The 18,494-nt window shown below is 47.1% G+C and overlaps 2 protein-coding genes across 10 annotated transcripts in view; one reads left to right on the plus strand and one right to left on the minus strand.

Moving 5' to 3' along the window:
- The window catches only part of PRC1 (protein regulator of cytokinesis 1), a 21,452-nt gene continuing 2,958 nt past the window's right edge, over positions 1-18,494 (plus strand). For 2 of the 8 annotated variants that reach the window (XM_040642812.1, XM_040642814.1), the window contains exons 1-13: positions 12-278; positions 7,326-7,458; positions 7,682-7,804; positions 9,202-9,435; positions 9,513-9,683; positions 10,159-10,308; positions 11,013-11,160; positions 11,935-12,071; positions 13,966-14,061; positions 15,364-15,510; positions 15,705-15,815; positions 17,574-17,684; positions 18,242-18,418. In XM_040642812.1, the coding sequence (XP_040498746.1) occupies positions 268-278; positions 7,326-7,458; positions 7,682-7,804; positions 9,202-9,435; positions 9,513-9,683; positions 10,159-10,308; positions 11,013-11,160; positions 11,935-12,071; positions 13,966-14,061; positions 15,364-15,510; positions 15,705-15,815; positions 17,574-17,684; positions 18,242-18,418 (1,749 nt within the window). In that variant the 5' untranslated portion in view covers positions 12-267. Of the gene's footprint in view, positions 279-7,325; positions 7,459-7,681; positions 7,805-9,201; positions 9,436-9,512; positions 9,684-10,158; positions 10,309-11,012; positions 11,161-11,934; positions 12,072-13,965; positions 14,062-15,363; positions 15,550-15,704; positions 15,816-17,573; positions 17,685-18,241; positions 18,419-18,494 lie in introns of all 8 variants that reach the window. The other 6 variants (XM_040642811.1, XM_040642810.1, XM_040642816.1 and 3 more) reach the window with 6 other exon arrangements.
- Positions 16,873-18,494, minus strand: part of RCCD1 (RCC1 domain containing 1) — a 27,331-nt gene continuing 25,709 nt past the window's right edge. For both annotated transcript variants that reach the window (XM_040642821.1, XM_040642820.1), the window contains one exon: positions 16,873-17,365. In XM_040642821.1, coding sequence (XP_040498755.1) covers positions 17,292-17,365 — 74 coding nt within the window. In that variant the 3' untranslated portion in view covers positions 16,873-17,291. The remainder of the gene's footprint in view (positions 17,366-18,494) is intronic.

Genomic DNA, 18,494 nt, shown 5'->3' on the forward strand with positions numbered 1-18,494 from the left:
AGAGCGAGCGTTTCCCACGCCCAGCGCGCGAGACCCAGCTCAGAGCCCCGGGGCGCCGGGGGCGGGGCTTGGTGAGGAGCGACGGTTCAGGGCGCCAATCGCGGAGCTGCTCCGCCTTCGGGCTCGGTTTGAAATTCCGCGGTGACCTAACGGCTCGCGGAGCCGTGGCCTGGAGCAACACAGCCGGTCCTTGGGGGAGGTTGCTGCGCTCAACCCCGCGTGGAGGAGGTCTGGGGCCTCGACGGCCGGCTGCTTGGAGCGTCCGCCATGAGGAGAAGGTGCGGGCTGCGGGAGGGTCGAGCGGACGCGGGAGGGAGCGACCCCCGTCCCGGGTGCGGGGTCCCCGAGGCGGCCCGGGGCGCGGGTGGTACGTCAGCCCGCGCCGAGTGAAGCCCGGGCGCGGCCGGCAGAGCTGGGGAGCGCCGAGCTGGCTCCGGGGCCGAGCGCCCGGACGCGGAGGAGGCGAGACCTGCGGCGCACCGGCCCCGGCGGCCACGGGCCCCCGAGGCCCAGACGCACCCGAGGTGTCCGCGAGCCCCGCCCGCCCGCCCGCCGGCCTCTCAGCTGCTGCCTCTTGGCACCTGCGGCCTGTTCTAAGTCCTGCGTCTCTTGTGGTCCGGTTGCTCGCTTCTCTTTAAGTAAGGCCGTCAGGTGTTCCGTTTATCCGTGTCTTCCGCGGGGTCGGTCTGCAGTGCTAACGTTTGACCTGACTTGGACAGATAGCCGGGTTTCCTTGCAAGTTCAGGAACTCCATTAAGGAATTCCTCTCCGGTGTTTCTCACGACTCCCCCGGCCGTGCTGGGGAAGGGGCGGCCGACCTGAAGTGGGGGTCAGACTCGCCACACCGAATGTCTGTTGTCTCCTACCTCCTTTCTCCTCTCGATTTCCCCTCTGTAGCACTTACTGCCACTTAATGGAAGGTTTGCTTATTTATCACCTTTCTTTTGCTCTCAGAATGTCAACTCCAAAAGGGCAGGGATGTCAGCTTGTTCTAAAATAAAGATAATACCAGAGTATAGGGCTCTCGTGTTAAGAGCGATAAAAACGTTAATCCTACTTTCTGAAAGGGGTGGGTGAGGCACTGTGATGATTCATTATAGTTTGTAGTTATTGGCCAGGCTGATTGCTCTATGGCTGTAGAAGGTTCTTCCTTCCATAATTACTAATTCCCCTCGTTCTTTTTCAAGTGCTTGCCTTCTGGAGAATGGGAATTGAGTACAAATCATGTTACCATTAGAAAAACAGCCAGAGTTTTAAAGATAACTTCAATAAAGCTGTTTTTTTTTTAATCTGGCCCATAATCTGCAGTGTTATTTGATTTGTGACTTAATTGAAAAACTTAGCTATGTTTACTAATTTAGTCAAATTACTTTTACAGAATTAAATGACATGAGATCTGTAGATCTCAGATCCAATTAAAACCAAAACAAATGTCTGTACAGCAAATGGACCGCTAACCTCAATCAGATAGATGGGCCACTAACTAAAAGCAGTATGCACACAATTTTTATTTTTATTTTTTTAAAAGATTTTATTTATTTATATGACAGAGAGACAGCCAGCGAGAGAGGGAACACAAGCAGGGGGAGTGGGAGAGGAAGAAGCAGGCTCCCAGCAGAGGAGCCTGATGTGGGGCTCGATCCCAGAATGCCAGGATCATGCCCTGAGCTGAAGGCAGACACTTAACGACTGAGCCACCCAGCTGCCCCGCACACAATTTTTATAATGAAAAAGTTAACCATCCCTCGGATTCGATTACTTGAACAAATCTTATTGGGCCCGTTGGAAAATGGGCATTTGGAATTACAGATCTTCTAGTTAGAAACCCTTCTCACTCGAGTACCGTTTTTCAAAGAATTAAAAAATGTTCCACCCTAAACAACATTCATACCAATTCTTATATCACCCTGACACCTCTTTCTTTCATTCCTAAGATTAGTCTTAACTTTGAAAAGACAGCCGCAGTCTCACTCCTCCCCAGCTCTGCTGCCACCGCCCTGGTCCGGGTCACCACCATTATCTCTTGCTGTGTTCCACTGGTCTTTTAATAGCCTCCCTGCTTCTGCCTTGGCCTCCTGAAGCTTATTGTCAACACAAGAGCCAAAATCCTCCAATGATTTCGTATTTTAGAGTAAAAGCCTCTCTCTGCCTTAAATCTCTGCTTGATTTCTCCACAGCTGGTACTACCATTTAATGTAAGATTTGCTTATTTATCACTTTTCTTTTACTGTTAGAATGTAAACTCCAAAAGGGCAGGGATGTCAGTTTTATTCAGTGCTGAATCCCAACACTTCGAATACACCTTGTATAAATAAACATTCAAGTAGTATTTTTGAATGAGTAACTTGACATTTCAAAAAAGTTGTATGATCATAAGATACCTCAGTGCCTTCACTGTGGATAATAATTCTCTTGGTGCAATTATATGCTGCCTGTAAATAGATTCAGGTAATTTCCTAAAAAGTACAAATTTGAGATTTTTATTCTTCTAACACATCACCAAAAAGCTGAGGATACTTAGACTACCTCCCAAGGACACAAACTGTTGTAAAAAGGTCCAATTTTTCCCAGTCTCTTGAAACTAAGTCACTGGACTGGAAAAGATCTCAAATGGTCTTTTTTTTTTTTTTTTAAAGATTTTATTTATTTATTTGACAGAGAGAGAGACAGCCAGCGAGAGAGGGAACACAAGCAGGGGGAGTGGGAGAGGAAGAAGCAGGCTCCCAGCGGAGGAGCCTGATGTGGGGCTCGATCCCAGAACGCCGGGATCACGCCCTGAGCCGAAGGCAGACGCTTAACCGCTGTGCCACCCAGGCGCCCCTCAAATGGTCTTTTAAATGATTTCTTACTTTTCGTGTAGCATGCAGTTTGATGGGTTTTAGTATATTTACAGAGTTGTGCAATTACCACCGCAGTTTTAGAACATTTTCATCAACCCTTCAAAAAGCCCATGCCCATTAGAGGTCAGTCCCTTTTCCCACCTTCCTCCCTCCCCACACCCCAGCCCCACAGAACTACCAGTCTACTTCTGTTTCTATAGATTTGCCTATTCTGGATATTTCATATAAATTGAATCCTATGATACATTGTCATTTGTGACGGGCTTCTTTCCTTTGGCGTGACGTTTTCCAGGTTTATCGCCGATAACGTTTCATTGGATAGGTGTATCACATTTACCTGTTCGTTAGTTGATGGCCATTTGGGGTTGTTTCTACTTTTTGCCTATTATAAAAATGCTGCTATAAACATTTGTATATGAGTTTTGTGGGACATGTTTTCATTTCTCTTGGGTAAATACCTAGGAATGGAATTTCTGGGTTATATGGTAACTCTGTGTTCAACTGAGGCACTGCTGGACTGTTTTCCAAGCAGGCTGCACCATTTTACATCCCCACCAGCAGTATCTGAGGGCTTCCGATTTCTCCGCATCCTTGTCAACACTTTTTTTTTTCTTTAACTGTCTTCTTTGTTATAGCCGTCTTGGTGCCTGTGAGGTGTATCTCCTTGTGGTTTTGATTTGCATTTCACTAGCGGCTGGTGATGTTCAGTGTGGTCACGTGCTTATTGGCCACTATGTATCTTCTTTGGAGAAATGTTTGTTCGGGTTCTTTTACCATGTGCTAGGTTTTTATGCTTCGGAAAAGTGATCACTTCATCCTCTGTTTTACATAGCTAGGCAGCACTGCTTTTAAGTCTGTCTGTCAGTATGTGGGAGCTCATGAGCTGAAGGTAGCTGGAACCTAGAGGCATAATGAGCCCTTGGCAGGAACTCCAGGCCATTCATTTTACATTTATTGAACCATTGCTGTGCGTTAGGATCTAGTAAAAGGAAGATGGATAAGACCTGGCAGTCCTTGCCCTTGAGTCTATGGTCTACACGGTGGATGGGGGCCGTGTCGGGGGGAATGACCGTGAGGCATCCACAGCTGCCCAAAGAAGGTGACGGCAGGCGGAAGGTAGTGTGCAGAAGCGTGGCGGCATCGTCCGCTGAGAGCTGCACGGGCTGGGGCGTGTCGGAAACGCTCAGAAGTTCCTTGGCTGGAGTGTTAGGGAGTGAGCGCTGAGAGAGATTAAGAGACAAACCTGAAGAGAGGTTTTGAAAGCCTTTCTTTTGAAAGTGGTTGAAGTGTTTCCTGAGGGCAATGGGAAACTTTGAAGGGAGTGGTTGAGCAGAGGCCTGACTGGATTTTGTTTTCAAGACACCCCAACCGTCCTAGCTGTGCGGGTGGCGAGGGTGGGGGCCAGCCTGGAACAGACTGTGCCCCACTCCCTAAAGTAGTGCCCCTCAGAGCAGTGCCCTGGGCTGGTCTGGCTCAACACGGTGTTTTACATTCAGATTGGATTTTGACCACAGGTGAGATCTTGTAGGTTATTTTTAATAAAATGCAAAGATTGGGATTTTGATTTTTGCATTTTTTTAAAGATTTTATTTATTTATTTGACAGAGAGAGAGACAGCCAGCGAGAGAGGGAACACAAGCAGGGGGAGTGGGAGAGGAAGAAGCAGGCTCCCAGCAGAGGAGCCTGATGTGGGGCTCGATCCGAGAACACCAGGATCACGCCCTGAGCCGAAGGCGGACTCTTAACGACTGAGCCACCCAAGCGCCCCTGATTTTTGCATTCTTTTGTCTTAAAATTGGAGTGCCTGGGGAGGCCCTGTAGTTAAACTTAGCTAATTGAGATTAGAATAATTAACTTTAGTTGATTGAGATTAAATAAATGCCTTATTACCTGTTAACATTTCTAAAATGAATGGAGTACAATAAATTCTTTGAAACACTATTCGCTATCTGGATGTTGATATTAGCCATCTGATATAGACAACTGGAGTTTGTGCCAAAGCTTTTCTTCATCTAGGAGAGGCGACCTAATTTTTTTTTTCTTTTGATAGGCAACCTTTAAATTGGGATTCTTGGCTAGAAAAATGTCTTAGATGTGAAAATATTAAAACCTATGGAGAAACTGCTATTCTTGGAGATCCAGGCCGGTGACTTGAATACCCAGAGGCACAAGGGGGCCAATGAGAGCCTTGAGCCCCTCGTTTGCACACGAAGAGATTGACTTGTTCTGGGCCTCACTGCTACTGGTAGCAAAACACGTCCACCTTCTAGTTTCTCTGGAGCCAGAGCAGTGTCTTCGTTAGCCATTTGTACCTAAGAAAGGAAAGAAAATTTCTCTGTTTTTTGAATGTTACGTGAAGCAGACTAATGGTTATCATTTTTATTTTTTTTTATTTTTATTTTTTTAAAGATTTTATTTATTTATGTGACAGAGAGACAGCCAGCGAGAGAGGGAACACAGCAGGCGAGTGAGAGAGGAGGAAGCAGGCTCCCAGCAGAGGAGCCCGATATGGAACTCGATCCCGGAACGTCGGGATCACGCCCTGAGCCGAAGGCAGACGCTTTAACGACTGCGCTACCCAGGCGCCCCTGTTATCATTTTTAAAGTAAAATTTTTTTTTTTAAGATAAAATAAAAGGTGCCCAGTTAAATTTATATCAGATAAACAATGACTTTTTTAAAATAAACTTTTCGTAATTGAAGAATAACATACAGAAACGTGCATAAATCCAAGTGCCAACTCTCGATTTTCACAAAGTCAGCACACACCTATGTAACCAGTGCTCCTCGTATCCCCGCCCAGTCACCACCTCCCAGGACAATGGCGACCACCAGCCTGACTACTGAAAGAATGCCTTGGTTTTGCCTGTGTTTGAATTATAAAAATGAAATCACGTGGTAATATATGCTTGCTTGTCTCACTTGTTTCACTCAAACGGTTTTTCCTTTTCTTCCCCAACTTTGTTTGTTTTTCACATTAGATTTGTTTTACCTCCTTTTTTCCCCAAGATTTTATTTATTTGAGAGAGAGAGAGAGAGAGAACACGCGTGAGTGGGAGGGAGGAGCAGGAGAGAATCTCAAGCAGACTCTGTGCTGAGCCAGGAGCCTGAGTCAGGGCTTGATCTCACGACCCTGAGCTCATGACCCTAGCTGAAATCAAGTGTCGGACACCCAGCCAACTGAGCCACCCAGGCACCCCCTGACCTCCTTTTTTGTTTTTTTAGATTTGAGGCATAGTTTACATACAGTAAAATTAACTCATTTTACATGTATAGTTTGAATTTTGGTCATTATATACAGTTAGGGAATCACCGTCTAGATCTAGGACCATTCCATCACCGTAAAAAAGATTCCTTGTGCCTTTTTGCTGTCGATCTCCTGCTCCGATCCCAGGCTTTCTTTTACTATAACTTTTGTTTTTCTAGAATTTCATAAAATGGAATCCTATAGTATGTAGTCTTTTTGCATTTGACGTCTTCACTTAGCATAGTTGAACAGAATATTCCTGAGACTTAGTCATGTTGTGTCTTCATTGCTGTGTTATTCCATGGTAGGAACGCACTGTTTATTCTGTCGGTGGACCTCAGGTCGCTTCTGCTCTTACGCCGTTGTGAGTAGTGCCGCTCTGACCCCCCCGTGCGTGTCTTTAGCACGAGTCTGTCCGTGTCTGCTGGGCCCGCGTGCGGAAGTGGAACTGCTAGGTTCGGCTTCAGTAGGTGCTGCCGGCAGGCTTCAAAGTGGTCGTACCAGTTTCCAGTCCAGACCAGTAGTGTGCGAAAGCCCGGGTTTTGCTGTATCCTCACCAACACTTGAGGTGTGTCTTTTGTAATTTCAGCCATTCTGTAAGTCAGTAGTTGTACCTTAAGAACAACAAAATCGTAATAAATTGCCAGCTATTTTATAGGAGCTTCTCACCAACCAAGCTCTTGCGTTAGCTGGGAGATTATTTTGTGTGGTTTGTCTTTCTTTTTTAAGTCATCTCTACACTCAGCATGGGGCTCGAACTCACAACCCTAAATTCAAGAGTCATATGTTTTGCTAAGCCAGCCAGGCACCCGTCTGTTTTTCTTTATAATTCTGTATTGTACTGTCACAGGCAGAATTGTTGATGGAAGTCCTGATTCTGAATATTATCGAGAAGATTGAATTACCGGGCGGCTGGGTAGCCCAGTTGGTTGAACATCGACTCTTGATCTCAGCCCAGGTGTTGAGCTCAGGGTCATGGGTTCAAGCCCCATGTTGGGTTCCATGCTGGGCGTGGAGCCTACTTAAGAAGAAGAAGATTGCATTTCCACAGTGTAAGGCGATACTGAATTTTGCTTTGCCAGTGTTGTGTTCCAGAAGAGGAGCTGTTAAAGCTAAATGCTTGTTTTCAGTTTGTTTTAGCCTGAGGCCACCGAGAAAGGAATCTATTTAGTTTATGTAAATACTGCTTTCAGTCTGGAGGCAGTGGCTCTTGTTACTGGCCTCTCTTTTGCTTTTCAGTGAGGTGCTGGCGGAGGAGTCCATAGTATGTCTCCAGAAAGCTCTGAATCACCTTCGGGAAATCTGGGAATTAATTGGGATTCCAGAGGACCAGCGGTTACAAAGAACTGAGGTTGTAAAGAAGCATATCAAGGTGCGTTGAGTAGTGCTTGTCTGTTTGCAGTGTGGGCACTGGTGTCCCGTCCGAGATGGCTGTGGAAGGGACACCGGAATGTCACAAGCTCTTCCGGGTTTTGTTTCTATGGAAGTCCTTTCTTAAGAATTTGTAATTAGGAAGGTTTTGGTGTTATTGGTTTGGGTTTTTCTTTTTTTTCCCCATTGACCCCAAACTTTTGTGAGATTGTTTTCTCTGGTAGGACCTCCTGGATATGATGATTGCTGAAGAGGAAAGCCTGAAGGAAAGGCTCATCAAAAGCATTTCCATCTGTCAAAAAGAGCTGAATACCCTGTGCAGCGAGTTACACGTCGAGCCATTTCAGGTACGTGGTGGGGCTCGGGGGCTTCTGCTTGGTCTGAGATTTAGGAAGGAACTCTGACTTGGGGCTGCAGGTGGAAGGCTTCCTTGTAGAATCTTGGCCATAAAAAGTGGGGAGAATTTGCCACCTAGTTAATCAGTTCAGCAGCTTTCACTTATGTAAAGAGTCGCCCTGTTAGAGGTGGAACAGCTAGTAAGTGTTGGCAATCCTTTGATCAAAAACAAGCTTCCTCTTGCTATCATTTTGCAGGGCGTATAACTTTTTTTTTTTTTTTTAACGCTAAGGAAAAGCTAGGTACAGATGGTACTATGCTATATTCTTTCTCTGAAAGAAAATGAAAAGCATGGGTCACCTGGGTGGCTCAGATGGTTAAGTGTCTGCCTTTGGCTCAGGTCATGATCCCAGGATCCTGGGATCCAACCGCACATGGAGCTCCCTGCTCCGCGGGGAGCCTGCTTCTCCTCTGCTTCTACTGCTCCCCCTGCTTGTGCTCTCTCAGTCTCTCTGTCAAATAAATAAAATCTTTAAAAAAAAGAAAGAAAGAAAGGAAGGAAGGAAAGGAAGGAAGGAAGGAAAGAAAGAAAAGAAAGAAAGAAAGAGAAAAGAAAGAAAGAAAGAAAATGGAAAGCACTACCTAGGAAGCAAAAGTGACTAGTGATACAAGGGAAAGTTACCAAAATACCTGTCTTTGTGGGTTTTTTTCTTTTTTTTTTTTAATTTTTTAAAATATTTTATTTATTTATTTGACAGAGAGAGAGAGACAGAGAGAGAGACAGCCAGCGAGAGAGGGAACACAAGCAGGGGGAGTGGGAGAGGAAGAAGCAGGCTCATAGCAGAGGAGCCTGATGTGGGGCTCGATCCCATAACGCCGGGATCACGCCCTGAGCCGAAGGCAGACACTTAACGACTGAGCCACCCAGGCGCCCCAGAGCATCACGTTTTGAACTAAATATACTACACAACAGCTAACTCAAAGCAAGCTTTCCAAGCACTTTCACCTCTTGCGAAAGTGCCTGGTGCCTTTCCTTATTTGAGACTGTTCTTAGGGATTGCTCTCTGTGCCATATTTTGTTGGCCAAGAGTTGACTTATTTGTAAGTTTAACTAGAAGTCTGTCATCCTGGAGGCACCTGGGTGGCTCAGTCGGTTAAGCCTCTGCCCTCAGCTTGGGTCATGATCCCGGGGTCCTGGGATTGAGCCCCATGTTGGGCTCCCCGCTTGGCAGGGAGGCTGCTTCTCCCTCTCCCCACTCGTGCTCTCTCTTGCTCACTCTCTCAAATAAATAAATAAAATCTTAAAAGAAAAAAAAAAGTCTGTCATCCTAGCCCTCTTCCATTGTCCTTCTCTTCATTTGAAGACATCCACTTGGAACCTTCTCACCTGGTACATTGTCTCCTTCAGGAAGAAGGAGAGACGACCATCTTGCAGCTAGAAAAGGATTTGCGCACTCAGGTAGAACTGATGCGAAAACAGAAAAAGGAGCGAAAACAGGAACTGAAACTACTTCAAGAGCAAGATCAAGAGCTGTGTGAAATTCTGTGCATGCCCCACTATGACATCGACAGCACCTCAGTTCCCAGCTTAGAAGAGCTGAGCCAATTCAGACAACACGTGGCCACGCTGAGGGAAACGAAGGTAAGTGCTTGCATTCATATTTCCTAAAATTCAGTTTTGACTTTCCTGTAGGTACTTGTAATCATTTTATTTCATAGGCGTCTAGACGCGAGGAGTTTGTCAACATAAAGAGACAGATCATCTTGTGTATGGAGGAATTAGATCACACCCCAGACACAAGCTTTGAAAGAGATGTGGTGTGTGAGGATGAAGATGCTTTCTGCTTGTCTCTGGAGAATATTGCTACACTACAGAAGTTGCTTCGGCAGGTAATGACTACTCACACGATGGCCTGGGGTCTCCACAGTGTCCAGAGAGCTGAAAAAACTGACAGTTTTTCCTTCAGTCTTAAATAAGCCAGCGTAAGTTAAAAGAGTGAGGGAGGATAAAGATAGTAAATGATACATAACCTCGGGGTTTTTTGTCTTTTTTTTTTTTTTAACAAAAAATTTGTGGCTCTAAGAATGTGAAATTGAATTTTTGGATGAACTAATATTAGTCATGTGAATTAGCTTAGTATTTAATTTTTTTATTTAAAAATCTGAATCCTAATTCTTGGGGCTTGAGATCCTCCCGTAATGGCAGCCATACAGTTTGTGTTCAGAAGTCACGAAAACACACTTTTTTACACTCTAGTAAAAGTGCTTCTTCTCCATGTGGGTCCAGACATTTCTTTGTGGGAAGCCACAGGGCTGGCCTTTGTGATGCTGTCTTTGCCATAACCATTGGCTCTCCTTGCTACAGCTGGAAATGCGAAAATCACAAAACGAAGCAGTGTGTGAGGGTCTGCGAGCTCAGATCCGAGAGCTCTGGGACAGGTTGCAGATACCTGCAGAAGAGAGAGAAGCTGTGGCCACGGTTATGACTGGGTCGAAGGCCAAGGTCAGGAAAGCGGTAAGAAAGCCAATGGGCACTGGGTCAGCAGTCTCTACGAGTGTCAGGTGTATTGTCTTCAACAGTGTCTGCCTCGAGCGAGCCTGTTTTTTGTTTTGTTTTAAAGATTTATGTATTTATTTGAGAGAGTGCGCAGAGTGTGCGAGAACACAAGCAGGCAGGGAGGGGCAGAGGGAGAGGGCAGGGAGCCCAATGTGGGGCTCGATCCCAAGACCCTGAGCTGAAGGCAGACGCTTAACCGACTGAGCCACCCAGGCACCCCGAGAACCTGTTTTTAAGGCCAGCATTAGACAAGGGTGGCCGTGGCCGGCTCGTCTTCTGTCCTTTGTGTACATTTCTTAGGTTTCTGGCTCCTATGATATCAGTGCTATAAAAAGTGTTGATTGGGGCTCCTGGGTGGATCAGTGGGGTGGGTGTCCAACTGTTGATTTTGGCCCAGGTCATGATCTCAGGGTCGGGGGATCCAGCCCCACACCCAGCTCAGAGCCTGCTCAGGATTCTGTCCCTCTCTGCCATTCTGCCGTGCACAGGCACGCACATTCTCACCTCTCTTTAAAAAAAAAAAAAAAAAAAAGTGTTGATTTACCTCTGTGGCTTGTGTTGTAATTTTATTTAAATGGGAGTTGGGGGTGCTTTTGAACTTCTGTATTCCTACGTGAAAGTGAGCGTATGGCGAGCACCTTTACCAAGTCTCCTTGTTACAGCTGCAACTGGAAGTGGATCGGTTGGAAGAACTGAAGATGCAGAACATGAAGAAAGTGATTGAGGCAATTCGAGTGGAGCTGGCTCAGTACTGGGACCAGTGTTTCTACAGCCAGGAGCAGAGACAGGCTTTTGCCCCTTACTATGCTGGTTCGTACACAGGCGGCAGTCTTGCTGCGGCCTCCTCGCTTGTCTATAGGAGGGCAGACATACCAGCGCGTATTTCCTCCACTGAACAGATCGAGCTGCCTTTTCAAGCCACGCAGCATAAATTGCCATTCCCGTGTAATTAACATGTGCAAATGCCGCCAGGAAATACGGGGGCTCTTGATTTCTGAAGTAGGAGATCACCGTAGCCTGCAGTTGTGAGGCTCAAGTCTGGCGGGGGCTTACTCTATGCCAGGTGCGGCGCCAAACCCTTAACCGTTGTCTCACTTAATCCTCACCTCAAGAGGTGAGGACACGAAGGCACGTAACCGTTCAGCAACTTAACCCAGAGGCCCACAGCAGGTAAACAACGGAGTCCACGGGGCTGAGCCCATGGAGTCCATCCCCAAGAGCTCCACAGAATTCTAGTCTGACCTACACTGAGTATAAAGATGAAATTGTACTCAGTTTTTAGACATTTTCTGTGAGCAGCCTGGAAAGGAAGACTATGAAGGAAACCTAGAATTAGGCAAGAGGTGACACAGAGCTTTGAGAATCTTCATCATGGTCACCCACACCCTAGCTCCCTCCTCCCCCCAGACTGATCATGTGGCAGAGCTGGCTTTATCATCCACAGTATATACTTGTTCACGTGTCACTTTTACTATAAGGAAGAAGAACTGACTTCCATTTTAGGAGGATGAGGTCAGGGATTAGTAAATTGGGATACTAAACACTAGGGGAAGGTTTTTGAACGACTGGGCCTGTATCTTGCAGACGACTATACAGAAAATCTGCTGCAGCTCCATGATGCTGAGATTGTGCGGTTAAGAAACTACTATGAGGTTCACAAAGAACTCTTTGAAGGTGTCCAGAAGTGGGAAGAAAGCTGGAAACTCTTCTTGGAGTTCGAGGTACCGCCCTAGCTTCTGTTTCCCTGGAGTGCAAACAAGTGTGAAGGCCTGCCCTGCGCACGGTCAGAATCCACTCTGCTCTTTACCAGGTTCCTAACACCCTGTCTTCATCACTGAGTCTCTGAGTTGTGCTAACCCAGCTGTGTTCGCGCAGCTCCTGTGTGAGAACATAGAAGAACAAAATCGGTGCCTCACTGAGGCATAAAGGAAGTCCACAGGTGGGGCGTTGGGGCAGGTGCGGCTGTTCTGCAGTCGGTGGCGTCCCAGGTTCTCCAGCCCATGGCTCCCCCATCATTACGGGGTGGCCCTTACCTCAGGTTCAGGGAAGCTCTAGAGCTCCTGCTGTTGCACGCCAAGCACGGCCCCTCCAGCCCCTCCAGCCCCTCCGAGGGCGCTTGCCGCCACTTCTGCTTGCACGGCGCACCAGCCGCTGGTGAGGCTGGGGGAGCTGCTGCCGCGGATCAACGCGGGTGCTCCGTACCGAGGAACGAGAGGACGGATGTGGGGCAGCCAGTTAATAGTTGCTACCATTCCAGTCTTCTTAGAAAGTTGCCTGGGTATTAGGGCACATCTGTATAGTCTGAATTCCTTTTCTTCTGATAGACTTGGCACTCACAGCTTTGCTCAGGGCTTTTCCGGGCTGTGGGCTGGGACCTGGATGAGCCAGACGACACGTGTAGGGCACACAGAGTCTTATTCTCAGAGCTTGAAAGGGGCCTTTAGAGGATCTGAGTTCAACTCCTACAAGGTTACAGGAGGGACACGAGGACTCACACGGAGAGGCCTGTGTGAGGTCTCACAGCTGTTTAAGAACAGATGTCCTAGTCCTCAGTGACTCCTTAACTTGTGTTTGAAAGCAAGAAGGAAGGGTAGGAAATGTCAGTAAAGAGCCAGATAAGTAAGTCTTGTTGACATGCCAGTATTTAAGGGAAAATAAACGAATTACCATCCCCTTTAGTTAGAGTTTATGGGCAGTTACCAATCAAGTGGTCTGGAAGGGAAACCATTTCTTTATAGGCTTTGCCCCCAAATTGTCAAGATTGTTTCTAAAGATTTCTGATGATCTCCAATGTTTGGGTGTATACATCTAATTTATATGTACAAATTACATGCTCAGATTACTGTTCTGATATACTGTATACATGATACAGAAACAAAAAACAGAAAATAAGAAGCCTAACACTTTACATTTTTACTTGCCTATTTTGTGAGTGTTAATTTCATAAAAACCGGATTATAAATCTCCTAACTGGGCACGTTTAAGCTGCATCGTCAATATGCTAAAAGTGAGTGGTCAAGTAGGGGTACCACTACCAAGCCCTCCTGAGTGTTGACCTCTCCCTTGTCCCTCCACATCTCATTCCCTATAGGTCACAAGTCCTCTTTGACATCTGAACCGAGAAAGGGAGGGAGCCAGTGATGTGTTGTGTATTATGTATTAAAGCCTATCTTCTATTTTTTTTTAAAGATTTTGTTTATTTGAGAAAGAGAGAGGGAGAGAGCATGAGCCAGGGGGCAGAGGCAGAGGGAGAAGCAGACTCCCAGCTGAGCTGGGAGTCTCAAGTGGGTCTCAGTCCGGGAACCTTGTGATCATGACCTGAGTGGAAGGCCGATGCTTAACCAACTGAGCCCCCCAAGCCCCCACCTTACTTTTAGATTAAAAGGAAACCGTGGTTTTCCTGCCCACCCGTGGATGATCTTGCATGTGCCTGTGATGCCCCCCCCCCCTCCTGTCTTAGACCACCACCATGCCTCACTGCTGACGGTGGATGGGGATGCAGAACTCTGAGCGTCTCCGTAGCACATATCAGTTCATGAGAGCAAGGAATCGTAGCAGAAGTTACTGGTCTGATCATCTCGGGGCTTACTCTAACTAAAAGGTATTTTTCCACAGAGAAAAGCTTCAGATCCAAGTCGATTTACAAATCGTGGAGGAAATCTTCTCAAAGAAGAAAAGCAACGAGCCAAGCTTCAAAAGACACTCCCCAAGGTAACATCGCCACTAAGTTTTTGGTGCTTGGCTACAAAATACCTTATCTTTTGTATATCCTTTGCTTTGAATTGTCTTGCCCCAGAACGGTCTTTTCTTCCAAAGCTTAGGCAAGGATGATAAGTATATCCCGAGCCTTCCTGGTGTAAGGACCTGAATATCAAGGTTTACCAGCTTTCTAGGGCTGCCATCGCAAAGTGCCCCAGACTGGGGGGCTTAACCAACAGAGATTTATTTTTTCACAACTCTGGAGGCTAGAAGTCTGAGATCAAAGTATCAATAGTGTGGGTTTCTTTTGAGGTCTTTCCGGCTTGTGGGTGACTTACTTGCCTTCTCCCTATATCTTCACGTGGCCTTCCTTCTGTCATATCTATGTCACATTTTCTCTTAACAAAGCCACCAGTCATGCTGGATTAGGACCCACCTGAATGACTTCATTTTAACTTCATTACCCGTATGTCCAAATAAAGCCACATTTTGAGATACTGGGGGAATTAGGCTTAAACATGAATTTGGGGAGGATACGATTCAGCCTGTAACATAAGGCAAGCTTTTGAGAAAGTGCTGTGGGCTTCATTACTGTTGAGTTTTTTCTTAAGATTTTATTCATTTATCAGAGAGAGAGAGAGCACGTGGGGTGGTGGGTGAGGGAGAAGGAGAAACAGACTCCCCCCTGAGCAGAGAGCCCAACGCAGGGCCTGATCCCAGGACCCGAGATCATGACCCAAGCCAAAGGCAGATGCTTAACTGACTGAGCCACCCAGGTGCCCCTACTGTTGTCTATTTTAATAGTAATTGTTAGCATTTATTGAATTAAGTGCCAGATACTGTTGCAAAAGTGTTTTCCATTTATTAATTCATTTAGTTGTCACAATGTCCTTGTGAGGTTGGTATCATTTCCACTTGTATAGATGAGGAAACAGAGGCCCTGAGAATGTAACTTGCCCACCTTTTCATAGCCAGTAAGAGGAAGATTCCAGATCAGAACCCAGGGAGTGGTGCTCTTAACCCACACTGCCGGTTTCGCGTTGCTGCTCTTGCCCAGCTGCTCTTGCTCCGGCTTCGGGCACCAAAAGCCTAGTGAGACTCTGGGTCCTTGCCTTTTCCTACCTTCACGTGTGTTATGAATAAACCATCCCCAGGCTTTGCGTTCTGGCCACTCTAACCTGGACCCCCCTGGATCCAGCACGTGCCGTTCCGCTCGTGGTGTCTGGGGCGGAGTCCTCCTTCGGGAGAATCATTTCATTCAGGCTTCATACCAAAGATTTGAAGTAATTAGCATGGCCTTGTCTATGGTTCCAGTTGGAAGAGGAGTTGAAGGCACGGATTGAAATGTGGGAACAGGAGCATTCGAAGGCATTTGTGGTGAACGGGCAGAAATTCATGGAGTACGTGACGGAGCAATGGGAGATGCATCGGCTCGAGAAGGAGCGAGCCAAGCAAGAAAGAGTGAGCGAGCACAGTGTGGGACGAGGGCACCACGGGAATGTGAGCAGCCCAGGGTCTCTGCCAGGGATGGGGGTGGCTGAAGAGGTAGCCCTGGGTCCGGGGACTGGGCACTCGATTTCAGGCCCTGCTTCCGTCCCTTCTGAGGCCTGTTCCCTTCCTGAGATTTATCGCTGCCGCTTCTGACTTTCCCACAGCAACTCAAGAACAAGAAGCAGACCGAGACCGAGATGCTGTACGGCAGTGCCCCTCGGACCCCCAACAAGCGGCGAGGACCGGCGCCCCACACGCCGGGCAAAGTGCGCAGGGTGAGCACGCGGCTCTGCGGGCCGCTCTTTACGAGGGGCTGTCGAGGCTGCGGGCTCTTGGCCACCTCTTGCCTCCTGCCCTACAGACGGGGAAGGGTTTCGGGGCCTTCCGGGTTGGGTTACTCTAAAAGTATGAACGAAAGACTGTACTTAATCCCCAGTAGCAACTCGATAATGCCCGTCACGGAGTGGTGGTCGCTGGGATGTGTGCCTGCTGCTGAGGGCCTGGGTTAAACTCGGGGGGGACCACACTGCCGGCGAAGTCCTTCAGAGGTTCATCCTGGAATTCCAACAAGTGACCGTGGTACTCTGTGAAAGACTTTCATGTTTAGTAAATGGAATATTCAGTACTCCTTAATCTCTGGAGCAGGAAATCGGGGAGGATTTTAACCCTTTCTTTGATAACAAAGTAGAGCATTTATTTCCCTTCTCTTTCTTATTTTATAACATATAGTTTAAGAATCACCTGCAGGGGTGCCCGGCTGGCTCAGGCAGTAGAACATGTGACTCTTGATCTCGGGGCTGGGAGTTCAAGTCCCATGTTGGGGGTAGAGTTTACTTAAAACAAATCACCTGCAGTAAATTCCAAGAGGACCACTGAGAATATTTGGTGTTTTTCTTGATTTTAAAAAAGCTTTTCAATAATGTATTTTTGCAAAATAGAGATCACATATAATTTGGATTTCTGCCTTTTCCCTACTTGGTGTTGGCTGTGATTTTTTTTTTTTTCATAGCATCAAACATTCTTCAAATATATGCTCGTTATTAGCTGTACATTCTGTCCTCTTGACATGCTCTCATTTATTAAACTAGCTCCCTATTGTTATTATATAGTTTTTCAAGATGTTATTTTTAAGATTTACTATCGTAAAGAGTGTGCATGCCCATGCTTGGGGCAGGGGGCAGGGAGAGAATCTCAAGCAGGCTCCTTGCCCAGCACAGAGCCCAACCCCGGGCTCGATCCCACGACCCTGAGATCACGACCTGAGCTGAAATCAAGAGTCAGATGCTCAACTGACTGAGCCACCCAGGCCGCCCCTACCTAAGAGTTTTGTTGTTGTTGTTGTTGTTTTTAAGTTTAGTTTTATTGAGTAAAATTGGCACATAAAGTGTACACTTTGGTAAGTTTTGACATATGTATACACCATGAACCCGTCCCCACGATCAAGCCTGTGAACACACCCATGGCACGCAGAGATGCCTCCTGCCCCTTTGTGCTCCCTGGCTCCCCACAGCCTGCGGCAGCCTCAGACTTGCTGTCGCCGCTGGCTAGTTTGCACTTTCTCACGTGTTATATGCGTGCACTCGCACGTATGTGCTCCCTTGTGGTCTGGTTCTTTCCTGTAGCATCGTTTCCGTGAGCCTCTTCTGTGTTGTTGCGCGCTAACGGGGGCCGCCATTCCACTGCAGGACTTGACCGCAGTTTGCTTCTGTGCCTGTGGATGGACGTTTGGCTCTGCTGGGGTGTCCGGGCTGTTACACACAAAGCGGCCGTATTTGTACACAGGTCTTTGTATGGGTATCTGCTGTCATTTCTCTTCGGTAAACACCTAGATTTGATAGATTTAGAAACAAAATGGCTGTACCATCGTGTAGTTCAATCCGGATAGAAATCGGCTTTGAACACTTATCACAGGTTTCCTCAAAGCTTTTAACCGTGAAACCCATCTTTCTTAGACCGTTTCCTACATTCCTTTCTCCGAAGTGTAGGGATGGGCTGCTGAGCATGTTAACTGGGTTCTGTTTTTGTGTCCTTAGCTGAACACGACCACCATGTCCAATGCCACGGCCAACAGCAGCATTCGGCCTGTCTTTGGGGGGACAGTCTACCGTTCCCCCGTGTCTCGACTTCCACCTTCTGGCAGCAAGGTCAGTTGCTCTGTGTGCAAGGGCGTCACCACCACAGCTCCAGCCTGTCTACCCAGGGGCCCCACCTGAGTGTTCTAGTTTCTAAGATCCCTGGATTCAGTTTTCACTGAGATGCTGAGAGTAAGCTAGCTTATTTGTCAAAAACAAAACAAACACGAAAGAGAATGGTCATTCTGAACCCCAGTAGCATCATGGGAATCACTGGGACGTAATTCGGTGGGTTCAGCTCAAACCCTGGGCTTCAGCTGCTGCTGAGTGAGGTCCCTGTGCGTGGGTTCTAGTCCCGGCGACACTGGCTCACGAGACAGTCGGGTACACTCACAGAAGGAGAGTAGGGATGTGTGCTAAATGTCTTTCAGGGATTTTACAGACTGGGCTCAAGACAGGTACTCCGCAAATCATTAAGAATTCATATATTTTTTAAAACCACAAGTAAAGGATTACAGACACATGAATAATATAAAGACGTTATTAGCCTTTGGCCATTTGCACACACATGTGTACGTGCGTGTGGGGTTGTTATAAGCATGATGCATGGATCTTTCTTTTCTCTGCAGCCAGTCATCACTTCTACTTGTTCGGGGAAAAAAACGCCCCGTGCTGGGAGGTATGGAGCCAACAAGGAGAACGTGGAGCTCAATGGCAGCATCCTGAGTGGTGGGTACCCCGCCTCGGCCCCCCTCCAGCGCAACTTCAGCATTAATTCTGTTGCCAGCACCTATTCTGAGTTCGCGGTAATTCACCTTTTCTAATATCTACCAGTCTCTGGGGAGCACACAGTTGGGGCAGAGTGGCTTTCTTCCCAAGGGC

Source organism: Ursus maritimus, unplaced genomic scaffold (genome assembly GCF_017311325.1).
Source record: "Ursus maritimus isolate PB19 unplaced genomic scaffold, ASM1731132v1 scaffold_27, whole genome shotgun sequence".
Taxonomy (NCBI): Eukaryota; Metazoa; Chordata; class Mammalia; order Carnivora; family Ursidae; genus Ursus; species Ursus maritimus.